Source organism: Schistocerca nitens, chromosome 3, assembly GCF_023898315.1.
Source record: "Schistocerca nitens isolate TAMUIC-IGC-003100 chromosome 3, iqSchNite1.1, whole genome shotgun sequence".
NCBI lineage: Eukaryota > Metazoa > Arthropoda > Insecta > Orthoptera > Acrididae > Schistocerca > Schistocerca nitens.
Genome location: NC_064616.1, coordinates 527053200 through 527077439, shown reverse-complemented (window position 1 = coordinate 527077439; position 24240 = coordinate 527053200). Strand labels below are relative to the sequence as shown.

General features: G+C 41.8%; 1 protein-coding gene across 1 annotated transcript in view; it reads left to right on the top strand.

Annotated features, from left to right (window-relative positions):
• LOC126249318 (tachykinin-like peptides receptor 99D) overlaps positions 1 to 24240 on the top strand; it is a 386848-nt gene that overhangs the window by 153863 nt on the left and 208745 nt on the right. Inside the window, exon 3 of the mRNA XM_049950972.1 lies at positions 18674 to 18816. Coding sequence (XP_049806929.1) covers positions 18674 to 18816 — 143 coding nt within the window. The remainder of the gene's footprint in view (positions 1 to 18673; positions 18817 to 24240) is intronic.

Genomic DNA, 24240 nt, shown 5'->3' with positions numbered 1-24240 from the left:
AGCTCACTGAGTTTGAAAAATGGTTCAAATGGCTCTGAGCACTATGGGACTCAACTGCTATGGTCATAAGTCCCCTAGAACTTAGAACTACTTAAACCTAACTAACCTAGGGACATCACACACATCCATGCCCGAGGCAGGATTCGAACCTGCGACCGTAGCGGTCGTGCGGTTCCAGACTGTAGCGCCTTTAACCGCTCGGCCACTCCGGCCGGCACTGAGTTTGAGCGAGGTCGTGTAAGTGGACTACCAGAAGCTGTAAGTTCCTTTTTCAATACTGCAGACAGACTAGGCAGGAATGCAGCTACTGTACATGACATCTAACAGCGGTGCTCACGAGAATATACGATCGCAAGAAAACCGTACTCCGGACGGCCACGTGGCAATACCGGGACTATAGTACGTCGTGTTCGGTATATGGCTCTGGCGCATCGTACTGTACCTGCAGCAGCAATCTGAGCAACAGTTAGTACAATTGTGCCACAAAGAACCTTACAAATCGGTTTCTTCAAGAATAGCTCCAAGCCAGATGCCCTGTAGCGTGCATTCCAATGACCCCAAGCCGCCACCGTTTACGACTTTAGTCAGGTCAATCGAGAGCTCATTAGAGAGCAAAGTGGATGTTTGTTGTGTTTTCTGATGAAAGCAGCATAAACCGGTTCCCAGTGATGCCCGTGTGTTGATTAGAAGGAGACCAGTTGAGAGCCTGCAAACAACGTGTCTGCCTGCAAGACACACTGGACCTACACCTGAAGTTACGGTCTCGGGTGTGATTTCGTATGACAGCTAGAGAACTCTCGCAGTTACCCCACGTGTTCTGACTGCAAAATTGTACGTCAAGCCGGTGATTTGTGCGACCATTCATGATCATCATCCCACGGGCTGTTTTCCAACACGATAATGCTCGCCGGTATACCGCTGTTGTAACCCAATATGCTCTACAGGGTGTCGACAGGTTGTCTTGGCCTGCTCGATCACTAGATCTGTCTTCAGTAGAGCACATACGGGACATCATCGGACGAGAACTCCAGCCCCATCCACAACCGGCATTAACCGTCCATGTATTGACCGACCAGGTGCAACAAATCTGAAACTCTGTCCCACAAACTGACATCCGGCACGTTTGCAACACAGTACATACTTGCACTCAACCTTCTGCCAGTTACAACGATTTTTAATCTACCTGCGTTACACATTCGCAACGGCTTATCTCTCGCTTATATTAACCTGTGAACTCACAATGTTAATCACTTAAATATGTTACCTAGACAAATGTATTCCTGATATTTCACTACTCTACATTCCGTCAATGTAGATAACTGTAAAGTCTCCAGCTGTCATGTGCAAATGTATCTACGCGTTTAACGCTATACGATCGCTTCTATCGCGGAAGAACACTTGCTCGTCCTTGAGAGCGCTGTTACTCGAATACTGTTCGGTTTTGTTTCACGAGGTGTGCTGCAAATTCGTAAGAGCCAATTTAAAAGGAAAGCAGGGCTTTAAAGTTGGGGTGTAATTCAATTCCGTGCTGGCAGAAAAGAGGCCGGCTCAGTGGTCGTAACATTTAACTGCTGCGGCTCTTTTTATGTTCTAATGCCTTGGATAAGAGCAAAGTGTTTATTGCAGTCGTTCCACGATCTTCCAGCCTCTCCTAGAGCATAAGAGTGTGCAACACAGCGGGATGTGTGTTATAGTGACCCGAACTGATAGTTTTAGTTCTTATTAAGTTCATAACTTAATTCTCCGCGGTGTCACATTTTGATAAATGTGTAAGGCGTTTCCTGTCGCGTCAGATTTGAATATAAATTCCTGAAACCTGTGAAAAATTTATCTTGTGGTTTAAGGTTGGTGATATAATAACTACGATGGCGCTAGTGCTTACGCCATAGTGTAAATATAAAATTGATTACCACATCATGCGAACATCTCATTACTGAAGAGTACAGTTTCTATCCTGTTCCGTAGACTAATTCTTTATCAAACTACTTTAAGACGCATGCATCGACCGCACAAGAACCTTCGGAGGGTGAATTACATTTTACATCTTCCACTCCGCCATCGGCCTTGCCGCAGTGGTAACATCAGCTCCTGTCAAACCACCGATGTTAAGTGCTGTCGGACTTGGCTAACACTTGGATGGGTGACAATCCGGTCTGCCGAGCGCTGTTGGTAAGCGGGCTGCACTCAGCCATTGTGATGCTATTTGAGGAGCTACTCGATTGAGAAGTAGGACTCCGATCCCGAAAACTGACAGTGGCTGGGGAGCGGTAAGCTAACGATATGCTCCTCCATATCAGCATCAAGTGACGCCCATATCTGAGGATGACACGACGGTCGGTCGGTACAGTTGGACCTTCCAAGTCCTATTCGGACGGAGTTTTCTCTCATTTCAGTTTCTTTCTTATAGTCTCCTGGCGATTAAAGACAGATATAAAGCGTTCTTACTATAGGGAATATGACAGAATGTTACGAAATATTACTTTCGTTTTTGTTACGTGAAATGTTGATATATACTAATTTTGTTGGTATTGATGTATCGGGGAAAGACTCAGTCTCCAAAGAAAGTCAATTTGGTCAAATACGTGAAGATGTGTTGATAAACAACTCTTTGGCATTCTGTTTTCGAGAGTATGGGTTATCATAATCTTGGACTGAGCAAAATGTTGTAAGAAGTCGAGAGAATGTATTCCAAGCTCACGTCGGGCGTATTTTCTTATGAATGAGGTAAAATCCACTTTAATACAATTAATATAATAATAGATAATAATAGATACTGAAAAATTAATACAATAAAGTGAATAGTGCCTATACGAAACACTCCATTCTGCATGTGAATGACGATTTAATCCTGAAAGTAAATATTTTAAAAAACTGCGGGAAATACGCCATTAAAATCGTCCAATTTTATAAAGATTTTAACAGTTTATGGGTTCTTATTCACAGAGAGTAAATACCACTTCGCATCGTAAGCTTTATTTTAGGTATTGTTCTGTACAGGACTGATTTCGAATCGTCTATCTCATTCGTCAACTGTATGTTATCCATGTAGGTTATTAACGCATAATAAGTTAACAATGTTGATGATCGAAACTAGTAGGTCTTACAGTATAAACTTCCTCTATTATATGATTGTAATTACCCCATCTTTCATTGTTTGTGCGTAGCGTTTAAACAGTAGTTTCAGTAACAAATGAATGGACATTTTGTTTTTGAACGTCCACAAAAATTACGAACAGCTAGTATGAAAAACTACATTCATACAATAACAATAATCTTTACACGAGTTGTTCGCATTCCCTTGGTGTTATCCAAACAAAAGCTATGAATGCTGATCGAATAATCTTTTTGTATGGCCAGGATTTGAAAAATGTGAATGGCGGTGGAATTTACCATTAAAAAGGTAAATTCTTCAAGTTTCTCACACTGACAGCAAAGTCACTTTGCTCATTGACCGAGTGTGGTGCGTGTGTAGTAATCCGTTCAGTGCACTTTATCCACGATTCTGAAGGTGTGGCTTCTCTGTGGACTACCTACAACGTATGACCATGGTGTGTAAGGGGCTTGAAAGTACGGGGTTATTGAGAACATCAGCAATGTTACAAGACGTATTCGATAAGTTAGGTCAAATTTGGGGCGAAATGGAAACCACTGTGAAAATCCGCTGGAAATTTGCACAGTTGTGTTGGGCAGTGTCTTTAGTATGCCTGTCGATCGCTTCACGTCGCTCTTTTCAGTTCTGATTGCAAAGCGATCACTTAGAAATGCCTAAGACAACAGTGTCTCTCGCCAAGTATGTGGATCTGGTGAGAGATTTCGCCTGAAGCTATGCAGCCCACGTAACTTAAGTGTCATGCATTACTTTCTTCAAGACAATACTCAGCCGCCTTCTCCAGGGGCAATGAAGATGCTCCCGCAGCATTTTCGAGGGGAAGTGTTTGATCACCAAAAATATAGCCCTTTATTGGCTTCCACCGCTATTCATCTCTGCTAACTTGAACCGCTAGCTGCGACGACAACATTAAGGTACAAACAACGAAAGGCAGACCGGCTTAGAGAACTGGCGGAAAACACAGGCGCGAGGGTATTGGAAAGTTAGTACAACGCCACGACAAATCTGTAAGTCGGAGCGGCAACTATTTAGAGAGGTAGCTGGAAGATATGCCTAACTGTTGAGAGTAAGAAATGCTTGATTTTAACCATGGTTTCCATTTCGAGGACGTTACTTTCCGAACAGCCCTCGTACGTATAGTTTCCATTTTTCCTGTATATGAAGAAATGAAAACAGCTGGGACTGAAACAAGATCCAAAATCCAGCTTACGCCTCTTGAGGAGCACCATTTAAGGTTATCCTCTTAACCATCCGCTTCCATACACTAAGGACTCCTCATGCGAGACACGTGGAATAGTTGGAAATTGAGTCAAAGACGTGGGTGGATGAATAATCCAGAGACCTGCATCAATATTCCGCCGTATCATCATAAATTCTACACATGTTCAGATCATATGAGTCTCTTCCACCCCAGAAGTATGGTCGAGTGGGTGAGGGTGTGTCAGAGATATATTGCGTGGATCTATGATTCGTTGAACCAATCATTCGTTTCCTACATAAAGATTAAAAAGGAGTTATATCTGTTACTAGTCAGCTCTACTTGAACTTATTGAACTGCTGTCATTACTTGCCTTTGCTGAGGAGTATACGAACTGGTGACTTAACACTTAAACAAAGACATGTCGTTAGGCTTAGTTCAAATACAAGATTATCAACATTAACGTCGGTCGGATATCGAGTACTGAACGCCAGTCTTGAATTATGCAGCGGCTGTGCAATGTACTGACGAGTATTGCGTGCATATCCCCGAGTGTTCTTTTCATGCATATAGCTGGACGTAGCCAGGTCTCATCTAAAGAAATAATGAAGCGAGATTCACAAATTTCGATACCAGCTTTAGTCTTTCGAGTATTGAAAGCTACAGCTTTCTCCTACATCCTCACCAGATATCTCTTGGCAAAAGTCTGCCAACCCAATCTCCCGTTGATTTACTTATCATATACCTTGTGCCCGTGACGCACTTATAACAATTTCAAGTTTCCTTTACCGTAATAAATGTCATAAATACGACCAATGACAGAGTTTCTCTTTCATTTGCCACATCAGAAATTAATTATTGTTATTAATATATACTCACGTTCTGCGTGTTCAGTCCCTTTTTCCCAGCCTATCCCCGATTGATATGTTAATGTGCAAGATACCTCCTTATTTAGAGAGCTACACAAATCGGTAAACTGCTATAAGCACGATGTGGCACGGCATACGCGCCTTTCAAGCTCTTTACAGCGAAGACAACAACCTCCCGCCACAGTCTGATAGCCCTGTAGCCTACTGCTGAAGAAAGCATTGTAATGTCTGAATCTCTGCAATATTTAAAGAGACTTATTAAAAAGTTACACTAATGACCAGATATGGGAAGCTATGTTGAACATTGGCTAGCCAGCTACATTTATCTGTTGCAGAATTTTTGATTTCTCCAATTTTAGATATGACAAAAAATATGTTACAGTTTCGTGTGTGTGTGTGTGTGTGTGTGTGTGTGTGTGTGTGGGTGGGTGTCCACACAGTAGTCTGGGAAAAGATATTGTTGTATCGGGGGCCAACACCTATTCTGCTTGCAGATTACATTACACCCACGTTACACGGTCAATTGACTTCCTAGCAGACGACCCACGAAGGATGCCATGCTGCACATGGCCAAAAGACGGCAACCTAAACACTGTCAGAGGTGGCTCGCCCCACGGACCTTTTGCTTACGCCGGCCACGTGACAGGATGTAGAACCAACTGCATCCAGGCCGTCAAGGCTGTAGACTGAACGGCGCTAGGCTCTGAGGTAGCAGTTCATTCCGATTGGGCGTCCTGAGCCAGGAGCCAAATGCAGTATTCCATAAATAAGGAACTCATTATAGAGCAGCCTCTGTCGTGAAAACCTTATTTGTCTTCCTAATTATATAAGAGGCCTTTTGTTTTAATAGGCGTTTCACCACAAACTCAGGTGAAAGTGAGTTACCAGCCTTCAGCCTTATGTTATTTTGCTTGTTCATTAATTTTTTAATAACTGTTGAAGTCAGTGTGTTTGACATCTCCTCCTGTCTGAGCAGATGATTTAAGTTGAATATGCTTTTAAGCATATTCTGCCTGGTTTTGTCCCTCGTGCTGCCCTCGGCAGATACTTTAGCTGTATAGTTTCACTACTTTCACTCACATTCGTGACTTTTAGTATGGATGCTAAATACCTTACGGTCATACGGCAAAAACCATCATCGTCAGGTTATCACGAAAATTCCAAAAATATCGCTTGAAGAAAAGAGATAGAAGGGTAAATGAAGATTCATAAACTCTACATCAAGATGTAGATGTAGATGAAAGCACCTCAAACCTGTTACGGACTAGTAAGGGTGCAGCCTTGCGGCCAGCACCAACATTTGTCTTCCGCCCAGGGATTTGCGACCCCGCCACGGTACGCCAATCAGCGTCAGGCAAGTGTCGACAGGCAAGGACTTCCGAATCCGAGGGCGCAGTGGCATCAGAGATCCCAGGCGATGCTACAGGTTCCAGAGGCGCCAAAGCGATCGCCTCGGGTGTCCCAATGTCACCGTGTTCCAGGGAAACAGCCTGGAGCCTGTCGACCACGCCCAACACAGTTTCCAGCTCTTTACGGACGGTGGCCAATTCCCCCTGAATCCGTACACAACAGGCGCAGTCCCTATCCATCCCTAACAATTTTTTCCCTCTCTTTTATCTCACAAGTCGTTCAAAACAAACAGATGACTGATGACTACTTGAATTTACACTATACGGGCACTAAAACGCGATGCTACAACTCACAAATACTATAATACGCCAGAAATTTATGAATTAAACTATGCAAGTACCCAAAAACACGCAAAGAAATTAAGAATTAAACTATGAAATAAATAAGTGAGCTCAGAGTACGACTTGCCGCTGGCTGCCGCTTATCCAACTGCGGCAGGGAGCTCTGGGGGCAGCATAGTTAATATTTGTGCAGGAGACTTCTAACGACTAGTTGAGTCCATGCACGTTGAATTGCTGCACTATGCCGGCCAAAAGAGGGTGTGACACGGTATTAGAAGGTATCCCATGACTTTTGTCATCCCAGTGCAGACTTTGTGTTAGGTCGATGGTTGATTATGGTTGCGTGGTGTATAGATTTTCTGGACTGTCCTAACTAATAGTAAAGGATGTAGTTCACCCTGAAGGAATTACGTTGCCCACGAGCCGTTTAGAGAGAGCTTGATTCTCAGCTTTTGCGCTGATGCTAGCGAACCACCACTTCCTTCTGAAGGCAGCTTCTCATGGTGTAACAACCTTAAAAAAATCGATTCCGTGCCCCAAGCACTTAAATATCTCACCCTTGATCGCCTACCCATGCAGCGAGTTTTCAGTAATCGTCACGAGCAATGAAGCCGTTTGGGAACTGTGCAGAAGGCCATATTTTTTAAACGGTTATTGCGAATGCTAATGCTTTACGCGTAAGTTCACGTAAATCAACACCATGGCTTTTTAAGAGGCACATAATTATTACAGTTTTTGCTGATTTTAGAAAATAATCCACTATGTATGTAATACTCAAACGATCACCACAATTTCAAACTTATGTAAATAGACGGTCTGCTCAACAGCTTTTCATTATCGTGTCTTCACGATCGACAGATGTATTTACAGTTACCCTATTGAATTATAATGCGCAGCTCGTGGTCTCACGGTAGCGTTCTCGCTTCACGAGCGCGGGGTCCCGGGTTCAATTCCTGCCGGGGTCAGGGATTTTCACCTGCCTCGAGATGACTGGGTGTTGTTGTGTCGTCTTTATCATCATCATTCATCCCCATTACGGTCGGAGGAAGGCAATGGCAAACCACCTCCACTAGGGCCTTGCCTATTACGGGGGTGTGGGTCCTCTTCATCGCTCCCCTACGCTCTGTCAAGGAGTCTGGGACTTCATCATCATTACTGAATTATATGTGATTCCTTAAGGTCTGAAACAAATAAGGTGAGCCTCAGGGAAGATGGTTCCCATCTGCTCAGATTTCCATGGAGCTCTCATGCCCTTCAACAAATGTACCCGTCAGAAAAATCTTCTGTTATTTTTTGCTACTTTTTACACTATACTACTTATAAATGGGGAAAATATCAACCTAATTTTCCACCACATCTCAATCTTCCATTTATAAGGAACTGATCTGATCTTCAACTACTAATTGTCTTCTTGCACTTCATTATCCAACGCTACAAATTTGTAAGGTCACGTATTATAAAAAATTGTGCATGTGCTACTACCATAGTGTAATTACTGATTTAATAGCAGTGACCATATTATAAGCAAACAAAGCCCTGTCGAGGCAGAAACACGAAGCGTAGTGAAATAGATCCCGATAAATCATATTAACATGCATAAATCGCTGCGTTTGGACTAGAACAAGCTCTTTCTTCCACTGTTATGTCCACAAAATAAATTCTGCAGCGCAGAAACCGGCGTTGTATTAACTGTCACTCATAATTAGTAATATAATGCAACTGAAACGTTTAATCGAAACAATTAAGGCCCAGATCCTTGTAGTTATAGAGGGAGTTGCTCTAATGAGTACAATGAAGCACAATATCCACAAATAATAAATGACTGAGCACTGTGATACAGTGCTGAAGAGCAATGCAGCCATACGACAAAGCCAAAGACGTCACCTCCAATGCAACAGATGTAAGGAAAAGGAACATAACACTTACAAAACGTATTGAACCATGGTTATTGCATTCTGACATAAACATAATACGTAACACAAAATACTTTGAGTTATATGTCCACTGTAGTGCTGTCCGAAAACATATTTCATTAAATGCCTTTAATACAGACCGCTATGCGTTATTATTCGGTACAGAAAACTGATTTTAATGGTTTTGGGTCTATAATAAATTTGAATAGTAATTTCAGGTGAGCTTCATCTGCATTCTGTTTTTATAAATTGGCTCAGTACGAATACTTCAAGCTAACAAACATATGAAGAACCGAGTGAAGCAGCAGGGGAATGCGTGCTCCTATGTCCAGTGCCGTGAATTAGCAGCAGTCGGCGCCTGCAGTCACATGATTTTGAGCTAGTTCAAGTGGCTCTACTAACTAAGGGACGTAACATCTGAGGTCATTAGCCCCCTAGACCTAGGACTACTTAAACCTAACTAGCCTAAGAACATCACACACATCATGCCCGAGGCAGGATTGGAACCTGCGACCGTAGCAGCAGCGCGGTTCCGGACTGAAGAGCCTAGAACCGCTCGGCCACAGCGGCCGGATTTTGAGCTAGCTGTCGCTTGTTGGACACCAGGGGAGTACTACGGTATAAACTGGAACATACTACACAGCCTCATGAGCATGTCCTATGAGACGCCTATCTGTGTTTTTCACTCACAAAAAGGGTACGGTTTTTCTTTGATGACCACTAGGAGCCTCCGGTCTCTACTGACGGCATAAGGCCGTCCGCCCTTGACAAACGCTCAGATGCGTGTCAAACTTCGGCCGCTACGTACTACCCCTTCCACCCACTATCACGAATCACATTTCTCTCTCACAGTGGGGTGCTGTGAAGGGCCCTTTCAGTTAGTCATTTTAATGAACCACACATGTGCCTTCTGGTTGGAATTCCATAGCTCGTTTTGCGAAGACAAAACCATAATTTCTTTCATTAAGGGGTTTGTTAATCTGGCAATCAGAACAAAAAGCAGATACCACTACAAGCTGTCCACGATAGGTCGGAAAGTTATCATTTTTGTGTTAGCCATTACGTCACTCTTTCAGTATCTAGAGAAACAAGCACAGCCTAGAGAGAAAGCTATGAGTCTACAGTTTGTTGCCAGTCGCCACATGTTAACGGAATTGGAACAAGTAATACATATCCTCCGTTGGGCCCTATAGTGAGATAGGATCTGCAGTTGGCTCAAAAAAAAAAAAAAAAAAAGAGTCAACGCAAGACGTAAAGTTACTTCAGTATGTTTGGAGGTAGACTTACACAGCATTTCCTTCCACCTGTTACCAAGCTTGCCTGCTATCGATATTAATTCCCTCTGCAAGGATACATCTGGCATAGATAAGACGAATGGTAACAGTTAGAGCTGATACTCGTATGTAGAGAATGTGATGAAAGGAATACTGTAAAATATGTCAAAAAGGTGATAGGATTGAAACAATTTCTGGGAAAAATTCTGAACCACTTTATGTGCTAGCGTTGAGAGTTTAGTAGTTTTGGATCTACAACTAATGGCAACTTGAGAGTGCAAAACTGAACAGGACAGCGGATTGTGTACAAGGAAGGCATACATGTCGAACTCAAGGCTCTACATGCTGAAGAGAGAGATAGCTGGCGATTAATGAGTCACTTCTGTAATAGTACGAGCAGTAGGTCGCGAATATATATCACGCTTACGAGAAACTCCAGCATGGCGACAGAATGCCACCACCGATATGGGAATACTTAAGATACTCATTAAAAACAGTAAAGACAGTTCCAGATTAACTACATCATTTCTGAACACATCATTGAACTTTCAGTAAATTTACGGTTCCAATACAGTTTTTATCACACATGTAGGAACAATATTAGCAATGTTGTGTTATAAACAGAATTTTGTGATAGTAAAAAATAAAGTGTACTTTATTGATTATATGTATTAATAAGCCAAGTGAGTAGCAAGTTATTAAGAGCACCAGTCGAATGTAGTGTTACTATAGTGTCATGGAGATAAAAATCTTGGATTTGACTAGATGCCTGTAGCACCGATTTACAGCGTACAATAGCCATCCAAAAGACAAAATTGTAACTACACATATATTTAATCTGTACATGAATGGAGTGCAGAGGAGTTTAAAATGTTATGTTGTATGTTAAGTATGAAAAATGTTTAAATCGCGTAAATAATCGAAATCGTAGTACAGAAGATAGGAGTTGACGGGACTACAGTAACAGTCAGGTGACATAGTTGAGGACGGAGGGAGCAAGGCACGTCTAAGAGTATTTCGTTTGCTCTCTTTCGAGTGCTTAAGATTTTGTGTGGCCTACGAGTCGCTTACGGTAGCCCGTCTGGCAGAAAGTTTGATTTAGTTATTTCAGTGTAAGAGTTTGCGATTCTGGAAATGTCTCGCACTGTATTAAAATGAGCAGTTCTATTGGAGTTTGTGTTGAGAATCAGTTATTTATCAAACTCCGTGAAGTAGTTAAGTATGAAGATGTGCTTAGCTAAACCAATGAGTTCACAGGAAAATAGCGCTGGCACAAAATAGACGTTGCTGTGCACGCTTTGCTCGCTCTAACTGCAATAATATTTCAAATCCTATATTATTATTTGGTTTATTATCGGGATTGTAAAACCACGATTATTTGAATAAATTCAACGTTTTACATAATTCTGGTGCCAAGGTATGTACATATCTGGTCTAGGGAAGTACTAGCATTTCATTTAGGCCTGTTCAGTGACGCATGCTTACTGTGATATAAGGACTTTCTTGAGGGCACGGTGTAACAGCAGAGAACCAGAACTCTAAGTTTGCAGCCGAGCCACATCATTTATTAAATGGTTGTGACTTAGGCACTGGTTGTTAGTTAGCCACAAATTAATAAATCTGATAATTAATTTTAAATCACTTGGTTGCCATAAATTAACTGGAAGATGGCAAACCCTTTGCTCTCTTCAGAAGATAAAGCTCCGATTTTCCATATAAAGTTGCATGATACTTCAGCAACTCGACGTGTACTACAGTTGACACTAGCGGCTATATGTCTTTCAGGATTACGGAAACAGGTGGAAGTAGTGTCGACTATTACCTCACAGAAGGACATACGACATTTCTGTAACCGTCTTTATAGTCAGCGTCATTGGAGGCCATACAAGAGACTAAAATACTAAAAATAAATTATATCTAAGTGAAATTTGAGTTAGTTATATGACATCAATAAAACGTAATGTATCTATTATAGATGTTTAGCTACCTACAGCCGTTTTGGAACACACAGTGTGAAAATTACTAATGAAGATTTACGTATTTTTCTTCTGTCTGTTTCTTAAATTAGACCTCCACAGCTTGTTCATCAAACTGCGTCAGACAAATGGGTTGGATGTCACGTCACAGAGGAGCGTAAGACAAAAAGTTGACCTACAACATTCCATTCACACACAGACGTTGAAAAATTGTGTGACTTTACCTTACGAAAACAACATTCGCTATCAGCCTATAAACAGTTTATCAAGTTTTGTACCTAGAAAAAGTATTTTGAGGGAATATATTTATGACTGAATGCTGAAATTTTTAACTGTAGGTTTCATTCATAGCAAGAAAAGGCGGTCCTATTTTCTAAAATTTATTAGTAGTTTTTAAATTGTTATTAAACTATATCCTTTTATAATCGTTGTCATCGCCACTGATCCCAAAATATGATTAAACTTAGTGCAAATTTAGATGTTGACCAGAGGTGTTAATTTATTTAAAAACCTCATATGTGAGTAATATACTTCAGTGAACTCGGAAACTGCATAATATCCGTCACCCAGTAGCAGTCAGTAACTTCATTTTTTGAAACGCAGCAAATACTCTAATTACTACAGTTTTCTCGTATTCCTTCCTGATCAAGATTGGCGCTAATGAAAATGGAGACTATAATTTATAAAATACTGTATGACGTGACATGTTCGTTGAGGAACATAACCTCGGTAATAAATGTAAATGAAGGAAGCAAGAAGGAGTACCAATTCACGTCCCGTTGCCGTCGATATGCGCAGAGATGTAATGCCAGTTGCAGCATTGGTGTGGAACTGAATGTACCATCGTCAATGATTGACAAAAAAATGAATCTATATGACAAGATGGTTATTGGATTACGTTTCTCCTAAATATGAATCCACTACCTCATCCGTATTGCTCGATGCAAATTTCGATTAGGCTACTGACACTTTAGTCACCATTTACAAAAATCGAAGCCTCTTAGACTCCTGCAACCACCTGACGATGATGATGACAACTTGAACAGAAGAATTGTACTCCAGGAAGCTGATATCTGGTTGTACACTTGAGAGCTTACCAAACTGGATCTCTGTATGTTGGGAAGTTATTAATGTATAGAATAATGTAATTTAATGTCCCCGTTCCAAAACCGCACGACACTGAATACTAACTGGTAGGCTCAGCTGCCGATTGAGTGTGCAGCATTCAGCGCGTGTAGTCCATGAGTAGCAGAAACAGTGAGGTTCTCTGACTGGTGTCTTCGTTGCACTATTTACATTGTTGTCACCCAACAACTGGTTATTCGTGTACACGAAACGTATCTAATTCAATATATTATGGCACAACGCCTAGCTCCGAAAAATTCTTACACTTGCCACGTAGTTAGCATCGTGGTGGTATAACTGGAAGCCTGAATTTACATATTCTCCAGTAGCGACAGATACCTGAAGGTCACATCCGACGTTACGGTCTTCTTCAAGTCTCCCTCTGATGGTCATTCTTCTTTAATTTTAGAGATAGCCATTACCATTATACCACAGAAAGCGATTACTCTCTTGCCTATGCAGAAAGCGTTGTCTGTACGACTCAAATTCAATATTAAGTTTGTAGGATTTGATTAGTGGTGCCACTTATTCTGATCATTTACAACTACCAGGGTAAAGCTTCGTAGCATTGTTATAGATTTTGGGGCAGTAATCAGCACAGAAAGTTCATAAACACAAATCGGCGACATTTACTTTTCTAATATCCCTTTATTTCTTTCAGTACTACAGAAAACATTTTCTCTCATGAGTTGAAACGCGTAACTAATTTTATTCGTACTATCTGGATGGCTAGCTTCTACAACCGTTATTCCTTCGGTGGCTGTCTGATACTCCCTATGGTCTGCCTGCGACATTGTGACTATATATTACTACTGAAGGATGATTCGTTGGCTTTTCAGGAAGAGCTACAGAAATAGAAATCCACACAGAGCGAGAGCCAATTGCCCGGGGAAGGCGAACATAACTGGGATACGACAGCAACCTAAGAGCGTGATCGCTAACAACTGTTTCGCCTTTTCATTTATGTTTTATAGACCTCTACAATCCTCGCAACCCAGATGACTAATCCAGTATTTCCACACTCCGTGACACACAACAGTCCTTTGTTGCGCCGCACGGTGATCACTGCAGCGGGCGTACGTTTACAGACGACTAGCAGCGCTCACCAAACCATAGCTCGGGAATCCCGGGTTTGATCCGACCTGGGAGGCTTTTCGAATGTCACGGGCACGGGATGAACTATTGCCCCCTTCCTCCCTTTCTCTTTCCCTTAACTCGATATCAAAAGTATGTGAAGGAGCGATATGAATGTATTACAGGCGTTTGATATGTAGCTGTCTATAGTGTCGTTCTTATTTGGCACTTATCAAGAAGACGACGACAGACATGTTGTTTACGGACTGTACTACCAGTTCTGTCAGCTACCAGGTGGAAGTATGGAACCAGAGAAAGGGATATGAGTTAAGTTCTTGAGATAAGGTTTTCATTTGAGATTAATGATCAGGCTTTATCGAGTCGAAGTTATATTTATTAGAAAAAATGTGACAACTGGAAGTTTGAGTCGAATGACGCGTCCGTAGCGTGATCATTTGAGACCAAAACTTCTTCAGCAGAAATCGTCACTCAATTAAACCCTGAAACAGATACTGTAATCCACAGGAACATTATTTTTACTGTATCACGGTAATATATAGTAGTATAGATGGACGATAATCATAATTCTCTCCGTGCAAATACACTTCTGTTGAAATGTTATTGCCTACGTTTCCCGTCTGCTCTGCGCTCCCTCACATCATGTTCCTTACCTGTTCCATTGGTGATTCGGATGGAATAAAACCCAATTCGACAATAGTTTAATTTCGCGCAACGGGATACCGACACACAAACAAACAGTTGGTGTAGGTGACGTAACGGACTACATACAGCATTCGGATTTATTGCACATAATTCAATTACGTGGTGATTGGGCACTGAAGGATATTACTAGGTGTCACCAGTTACTCTTTCTCAGTTAACAAATTGGGGTGTGGGGAAACTCTCCGGAATTCTCAGATCAATTATACATAAACTTTGAAACGTCTCTGTAATTTACCATAACGATCTTTTATTTAATTTTTTTCTTTGGAACAATGACGAATTTTTCAACATGGTTTCACGTTAAAAACATCATATTGACAATAACTAGCAAGTGGTCCCCTGACATGAAATGTGAAACAGCCGTTTGAGATAAAGTTGAGGAGTCTTCTTCTCTTGCATTCGTCAAATATAAAAACCGGCAGAGTTGGAACTGAGCACTGGCTACAGGGAAACATGGAATCCCTAAAAACATTAAAAGGTACGAAAGTCACTTTTATGCAGAAATACTTCCAGCTTGTAGGTATTCATTCTTTTCGAAATTACGAGCTCCATGCATTGCAGCGTAACAACGACTAGTAGAATATGAATCATCAATACACACCTTTTTCTAACACCAACAGGGAAACCCTTTACAAGGAACAAAGAGAACACACCGAAAGGAAATCAGCTTAAGAGTTTACAGATGCAATGTTGAGTAATTTACCAGAAGTTGCAATGAGAGATCTAAGATAATAATCAACTACTGGAGTGCTTATAAGTGACGGCTGTTTTGATCAATGCTCACCGCACTGCCCCTCACTGGGCATCCAAAATACCGTCAAAAGTGGAATACACATCAAGAAACACTCCCTTATCATAGTTAGACTAAAGCAAAAGCAAGTAATAACCAAAAAATCACAAAATTCGCACATCCTGAAATCTTCCTCCCAAAACCAAATAAGAGTCTTCCGCAAAGTATGTCTCTCCACTTATCGAGTCCATCCAAAGAGTGTCTCAAAACGATCACCGCTAGCGGAGAAATTCATTGCTTTTGATATGTCCAACCAGCTGTCACCTTCAGTATTAGCTTCTCGAGTTTTATCAGGGTCAAGGCAACTGTTCCTCTGTTTAAAAAGTGTGGAAAGTGTGATGGCGGGGGGCTTCGTTAAATTTCATCTGCTCAACGAATCCTCTGATCCCTTGCCTAGCCTTTCCATCCTCGTCATGGACTGTCATTTTGTCATGTCCTGACACAGGATACAGGGAACACAGGAGGTTTAAAGTCATCCTGAAATTTCCGAGCTGTGAGGAGCAAATGCAGAAAGACGAATTCCCAGTGAAAGTACATTGATGACTTGGATCAGCGCCAACCATTGTCACAGGGCACCTACAAGAGATGCAGATTCTGGGACTCGACAGGATTCTCGCAGCAGCAGAGTCACGGAATTCACGGGTCTGATTAACACTATTTATTTGTTATCAGACTAGCTACTACAATGAAGGCTGAATCCAAACATTAGAAGGTTAGGTTAGTAGTGTTTAACGTCCCGTCGACAACGAGGTCATTAGAGACGGAGCGCAAGCTCTGTTTAGGGAAGGATGGGGAAGGAAATCGGCCGTGCCCTTTCAAAGGAACCATCCCGGCATTTGCCTGAAACTATTTAGGGAAATCACGGAAAACCTAAATCAGGATGGCCGGAGACTGGATTGAACCGTCGTCCTCCCGAATGCGAGTCCAGTGTGCTAACCACTGCGCCCCCTCGCTCGGTCCAAACATTAGAAAAAGCAAAGGAGTCAGTTGGTTGCACAACAGAAGTCAGTGTCTGAAGCCACGGGAGAGGGCGCTAACACAAGTAACGAACACTAGCAGCACGTTAAGTACAAACTTGAGAGCAGCAGTCCAAGTGAGTAAAACAGATTTTGTCGGAGCTTACCGAGGATAGCCACGAGCGACACGGAGTCGGCCCCCCAGTGATCTGACGGAGAACTCTCTCTGAATGCAAAAACTTGGGTTTTTACAGAATCGTGGCGGCGCGCCATTTCTCTCTTTCTACATTCGACACATCAATCCATCGGCACTTAACAAGCTCCGGCCAATCTGGTGAGTCGTTCTGCACCTCCATGGCGCCTCTGTCTAATCACATTTAGATTCCTCCCCTACTCCTGCTCGGCATGTAGGGATGCTTCTGGATTTTCCATTAACAAACTTCAAGTTTGGTATCAACAGCGTTCACCTGAAAGCTAAACGTCACCGCCACTCCTATCATGGCCATCAACAACAGTATTTTACGTCACTTAGCCCCGCCCTCCGCCCTTCTGTGGGTGGCGACTGTTGTAGTAGCATTCTAACCTGTGTAAACCATCTGGTGTTACAATAATCAGGGGCATATACCAAGCTTGCTGGCTCTGCTAAGACGTACTTTTTCGTGGCCATCTTCCACAGTGACGCCATACGGCAGGGTGTAGGTGGTGGATGGAATTAACAGTTGATTCTCCGAAGTGAAAATTCTCCCCTGGGACAGTTGCACAGAGCGTCTGGAATTTGCACGGCTCTAGTGTTATTATTCATCTCCGGTAACCTAAGCTCTACCACTTTCCTGTGCTCTCTGCATTGTGTCTCTGATTTCCTACCTTTTTGAAAAGTGTCAGGAAGAAACACTCATCTGTCATTGTCAGGACCCCTGCCCTTCTTCGTCACCTTCTGCGTTTTCTCTTTTCCACTATACACGCAATTGCCCAACGACATTCACTCATGAAATACAGAAAAAAAATCCACTATGATTAATGACATGAAAGAAATAACTTGGTCGACTTTTCTTCCGGAAGTTTGGTGCTGTCTCTTTCTGAGTAAAGTAGCATGACAGATCCGCAAAAGGCGCAACAAATATTTTGCAGAAGTGAAAAAAAGGGTCATTTTGCAGGAAACGAACTGATGGTCTTCTTTTGCTATTTATGAGAGGTCATTCAGGACAGAGCACTACGGAAATGGGACGAAGGATGGACTGGACGCGGTGTCATATCGAGATTCCGATCCAAATGATTTAGGGAAACTGTGGAAAACCTATATAATTATGTAGGACAAAATTTATCATGACGAAATCACTACAAAATATTGTATGTCATCTTGCCTCTTCAAGTTTAAGTAAATAGTCGAGCTTTCGTCGAAGTCCTCTGTCGTCATCGTTAGAAGCTCCTTTCTAGGGACAGACACTATGATTGTCTTCTGTAACAAATTGTTGTATCATGATTGGCTGGCCTATGTGATAGTGACGTTATAATAAAATGAACGCAAAGCAGCATTGGCTCACAAGGCTACTCGCTGATACGAATAATCTGTCTTATACACAGTGCCTTACTAGTAACTGCTACTGTGATGGGCCTCTGTAAAAAGCTTTTGTGTCGTGACTGATTACTCCATGTGATCCTGACGTTATACAGAATTGAAGACAAAGAAGACAAGGTCTGACGAGGTACAAAACCGGCTTCTCGCTGATACGGATAATTCGTCTTGTACACAGAGTAATCTCGTTCGGAATGCTCCTAATGTAATAAATTTCCACGCCACAATACCTCATTCGTAACAAGAATGGCACATGACCCCATAAAATTCCAAATGGTTTAATGATTAATTCTACTTTTTGGTTACGAATCGATTTACAGGTTGGCAGTCAACGTGAATCTTTCATAGAGCAGACTGTGTCTTGCAAGACTTCAACATCTACTTTGTTGTCTCCTGTTGCAGATTCCGTCGGGGCTTCAAACAGTTCTTCTCATGGTGCCCGTTTGTGCACGTGCCGCCGGAGACGCTGTCTCGACGTGAAGCTGTCACGTCTCGCTACAGCTACTCAGGCTCCCCGGAGGCGCAGTGTCGCATCATGAGGAATGGTGAGTCCTCATCAGTTATATCTGCACAGTTCACGAAAGTTTAAGAGAGGTTAAAGTTTAACATTGGAATTGCTCGTGTAAACAAGTGTGGGCCCTAGCAAGAGGTACCAGAAATTAAATTATTAAATTCTGATATGATGGGCACCAAATAAAAACGATTTTACAGCAAAAATGTGATTACAAATTGAGTTTCAGTAACAGTGTGAAGCAGTCTACACTGTACAAGGGGTAGAAAATGAAGAAGATACAGATGGAAAGAGAGTAATTAGACTGATCATTATTTCAAATGTGATTACCATAACTGTTAATACAGTTGTTCCACTGTGAGATTAGACGGTCAGTGATTGTATCCAGGACGCATGTCTTCATCAGAAGCAAATCGACGGCCCCGACCCACATATTCACAACACTGTTTCGACTACACTGCCGGCATTTGGCTGGGAAGCATTTACACATAGCCCAATCCTCCATACAGTCCCTATCTCTCCCCACGTGATCTCCATAGTTGCGGAGCCCTGAAGAAAGAAATTCGTGGCGTCGATTTGCATTGGACGAAGAAGTGTACACCTAAAAACAATCATGATTCAGTAATCTGTCTTCCCAACTTATAATTACAGAATCAAATTGATTAATTAAATTCGGTCTCAGCAAATTTTCAGTACACATACACTATTTGATCAAAAATATCCGGACACCTGGCTGAAAATGACCTACAAGTTCGTGGTACCCTCCATCGGTAATGTTAAAATTAAATATGGTGTTCGATCACCCTTAGGTTTGATGGCAGCGTCCACTCTCGCAGGCACAGGTTCAATTAGGTGCTGAAAAGTTTCCTGGGGAATGGCAGCCCGTTCTTCACGGAGTGTTGCACTGAGGAGAGATATCGATGTCGCTCAGTGAGGACTGGCACAAAGACGGCGTTCGACAACATCCCAAAGGATAGGATTCAGTGCAGGACTCAGTGCAGGCCAGACCATTACAGCGATGTTATTGTCGTGTAACCACTCCGCTACAGGCCATGCATTGTGAACAGGTGCTCGATCGTGTTGAAAGATGCAGTCTCCATTCCCGAATTGCTCTTCAATAGTCGGAAGTAAGAAAGTGCTTAAAACATCATGTAGGCCTGTGCTGTGACAGTGCCACACAAAACAACAATTGGTACAAGCCCCTTCAATGAAAAACATGACCACACCATAAGACCACCGCCCACGAATTTTACTGTTGGCACTACACTCGCTGGCACGTGACGTTAACCAGGCATTCGTCATGCCCACACCCTGCCATCGGATCGCCACATTATGTACTGTCATTCGTCACTCCTCACAACGTTTGTCCACTGTTCAATCGTCCAATGTTTACGATCCTTACACCAAGCGAAGCATCGTTTGACATTTACCGGCTTGTTGTTATGTCTTATGAGCAGCTGCTAAACCATGAAATCAAAGTTTTCTCACCTGCCGCCTATCTGTCACAGTACTTGCAGTGGATCCTGAAACCGCTTGGAATTCATGTGTGATGGTCTGGATAGATGTCTGCCTATTACACATCACGACCTTCTTCAAATGTAGTCAAGAGACGAGTTGGGCCTGTACGTTTTTGTGCTATACGTGTTCCTTGAAATTTCCACTTCACTATCACATCGGAAACAGTGGACCTAGGGATGCTTAGGAGTGTGGGAATTTCGCGTACAGACATATGACACAAGTGACACCTAATCACCTGACCACGTTCGAAGTCCGTGAGTTTTGCGGAGACCCCCATTCGGTTCTCTCACAATGTCTAATGACTACAGAGGTCGTTGATATGGAGTACCTGGCAGTAGGCGGCAGTACAATGCACTAAATATTAAAAACGCTTGGTTTTGGGGGAGTCCGGATACATTTGATCACATAGTGTACTTCTTCCTTCGTAGCAGTGCACTGAGTAACAGAGTGGAACGTTCAGAAATGTTGATTGATCAAAATAATTAGCAACTATCTAGTAAAATACTTCTTCGTTGTTTCTCGTGGTTCATGTATGGGGGTCTTCTGCCTCTCTTTCCTGTAGAATATTGACAAAGTATTTGAGTCTGCAGGAGTTCACAGGTTTTATCTTGTTATATCAATTCTAATCAAAATAACGAACATGTTACAGATTTCATCATGTTGATATATTCTTGAAATAATTTCACAATTTTAAATAACACTTTTTGTGGTTCAAAATTATGGAAAGATACTTTTGAGCATTGTTATTTAGACAGAATGGCCAATATTTACCCAGCTTGACAGTATGGGGCCATACAAAACTTTTCTCGGCAAAATATTGCACAGCAACTACCTTACTTTACCTACACTATGTGATCAAAAGTATCCGGACACATCGAAAACCGTACGTTTTTCATATTAGGTGCATTGTGCTGCCACCTACTGCTAGGTACTCTGTATCAACGGTCTCAGTAGTCATTACACATCGTGAAAGAGCAGAATGCGGCGCCCCGCGAAACTCACGGACTTGGAACGTGGTCAGGTGATTGGGTGTCACTTGTGTCGCGAGATTTCCACACTCCTAAAGATCCCCTAGGTCCACTGTTTCCGATGTGTTAGTGAAGTGAAAAACGTGAAGGGACACGTACAACACAAAAGCGTACAGGCCCACCTCGTCCGTTGACTGACAGAGACGGCCGACTGATGAAGAGGGTCGTAATGTGTAATAGGCAGTCCCCTATCCAGACTTTCACACAGGAATTCCAAATTGCATCAGGATCCACTGCAAGTACTATGACAATTAGGCGGGAGGTGAGAAAACTTGGATTTCATGGTCGAGCGGCTGCTCATAAGCCACACATCACGCAAGTAAATGCCAAACCACGCCTCGCTTGGTGTAAGGAGCGTAAACATTGTACGATTGAACAGTGGAAAAACGTTGTGAGGAGTTACGAATGACAGTACATAGTGTGGTGATCCGATGTCAGAGTGTGGGTATATCGAATGCCCGGTGAAAGTCATCTGCTAGCATGTATAGTGCCAACAGTAAAATTCGGAGGTGGTTGTGTTGTGGTGTGGTCGTGTTTTTCATGGAGAGGGCCTGCATCTCTTGTTGTTTTACTTGGCACTATCACAGCACAGGCCTACATTGATGTTTTAAGCACCTTCTTGCTTCCCACTTATGAACAGCAACTCGGGGATGCCGATTGCATCTTTAAGCACAATGGAGCACCTGTTAATAATGCACAGCCTGTGACGGACTGGTTACACGCCAATAACATTCCACTAATGGACTGGCCTGCACAGAGTCCTGACCTTAATCCTATGGAACACCTTTGGGATGTTTTGGAACGTCGACTTCGAGCCAGGCATCACCCACTGACATCGATAGCTCTTCTCAGTGCAGCACTCCGTGAAGAATGGGCTGCTATTCCCCAATAATACTTCCAAGCATCTGATTGAAAGCATGCCTTCGGAAGCCGTCATCAAGAATAAGGGTGGGTCAACATCATATTGAATTCCAGTATTACCGATGGAGGATGCCACAAACGTTTAAGTCATTTTCAGCCAGGTATCCGGATACTTTTGATCACATAGTGTACTGATAGTCCATGGGCTGTTAAATACATATATTACATATATAACAACACATTGGTGGAAGATAATTAAATCTTTCCATGCTTACATACCTCGCTGGCATTTACATTCATCAAAATAATCCAAATAATTTTTTGTAGGTAATATTTACAAAATGTAGGACAACTGAAAAAGAGTATCGCAAAATGCGTGATCAGATATCTTGTATCGGTAATGACACTTTGTACATGGAACATGATATAGTCAGACCAGTTTCTGTACAGTAGGCCCAGTTTACTTTTCTCCCATCTATCTCGTTTTTATTTCACTGCCTCTTATACATTTTACAGAAGCTAAAACGCCTTTCGTCAAGACTAATTTGTATTTATTTTTAATAGATCTCTTACGAACACTACATATATAAAGGGAATTTTATTTCCGGCAACGATAAAAGTAATCATCCACAGACCAGTTTCGGCCGTAACTGACATATCAAGATCTTCGGAGAGAAACACGTAATTTAAGTCTTACGTCATATAATGTAAGACACTTTTAAACATGTTCCAGTGTACCACCATCATTATTTCCAGATACGAGATCGATATTTAGATTTAGTAAATATATAAATCAAAAGGCTTCAAACTGGAATATCGTGAGTTACGGAGCACATGGGATATTTGTACAAGCTTCAAATCGTTTTTTGCGACATGGATATTGTGTGACTTTATCTGAAAGTAAGATTGTACATATTTTACTTGGTAGCTGATAATTTCACAAACAACGTTTGAATATAAGTAGGAAACGATTTTGAAAATAATAGTAATAATTTTTGGAAAAATAGCCATGTAAAACTTTGTTCAGGTTTCAAAGTTTGGAAATAGAGAGGAAACCTACTACGTGGTGTAGTATGTACAAAGACTCTAAACTAAAAGTGTTGGTGAAAATATACATAATAATACATATCTTCTTGGTTGAAAGTTAAAAACTATAAATTACACAAGAAAAGTAAAACTATTGAATATTAGCACTTAACGAATGCATAGGCTGAAGTTTGGAAATGTTCGACGCTATTTCTGACTGTCAGGAATCACGTCGGCTTCAGTTGTTATCCTGCAGGTGTTATGACACCTGCAGCAAATCTTAAGTCGCCAAAATAAACCCGTTGTGTGCTGCCTGGGTAGAAGAATACCAGTAAGGATGCAAATCTGACTCGTTTTGTTCTTTCGGCCGACTTTTACAGTGTAAATGCAATTTAAATGTACTTCATAATATTTGGAGATTTTTGGGTCACCATTCGAATGTATCCGCGATAGATCGCCATTCGACAGTGGCCTTGTGTATTTTTTTGTTTTTTTTCAGAAAATATCGATTCCGACATGATAAGGACGTGTGCAGTACTGCAAATCTGCGTGAAGCATTCATTTTTGTTATAACAACAGTTTTTAGTATCATTCACATTTGCAATACAGAATGCAGCTACATCTGCTATTATTTTGAAGTTTATCTCTGCCAGACCCTAAAATATGAATTGAAGAGTAGTGAAATAAGTGTAGATACGATGGGGATGCTACTGTAATTCTCAGGTACCATGCTGGAGAGATGTACATGCGTCATCTGTTGGTGAAACGTGTGAATTTTTTCCATTACACACAGTAACCGCTGTTGATTTTGGGCGGATTTCAGGAAATGAGTCGACGTTTGCAGAACTGACGGTGGAGCTCGTCATTTCCGACATTTGTCATTTCCGGAATCCGATTTATCTTGGCAGTCTACGTTACGATTTAAAATACCTATACATGTTGTCTTCCCTTTATTTGATTCATCGATATATCTGTGTGTAAAAATAACCGCTTTCCTCCTTCGTTAATGCACTTTTCCTGCGATT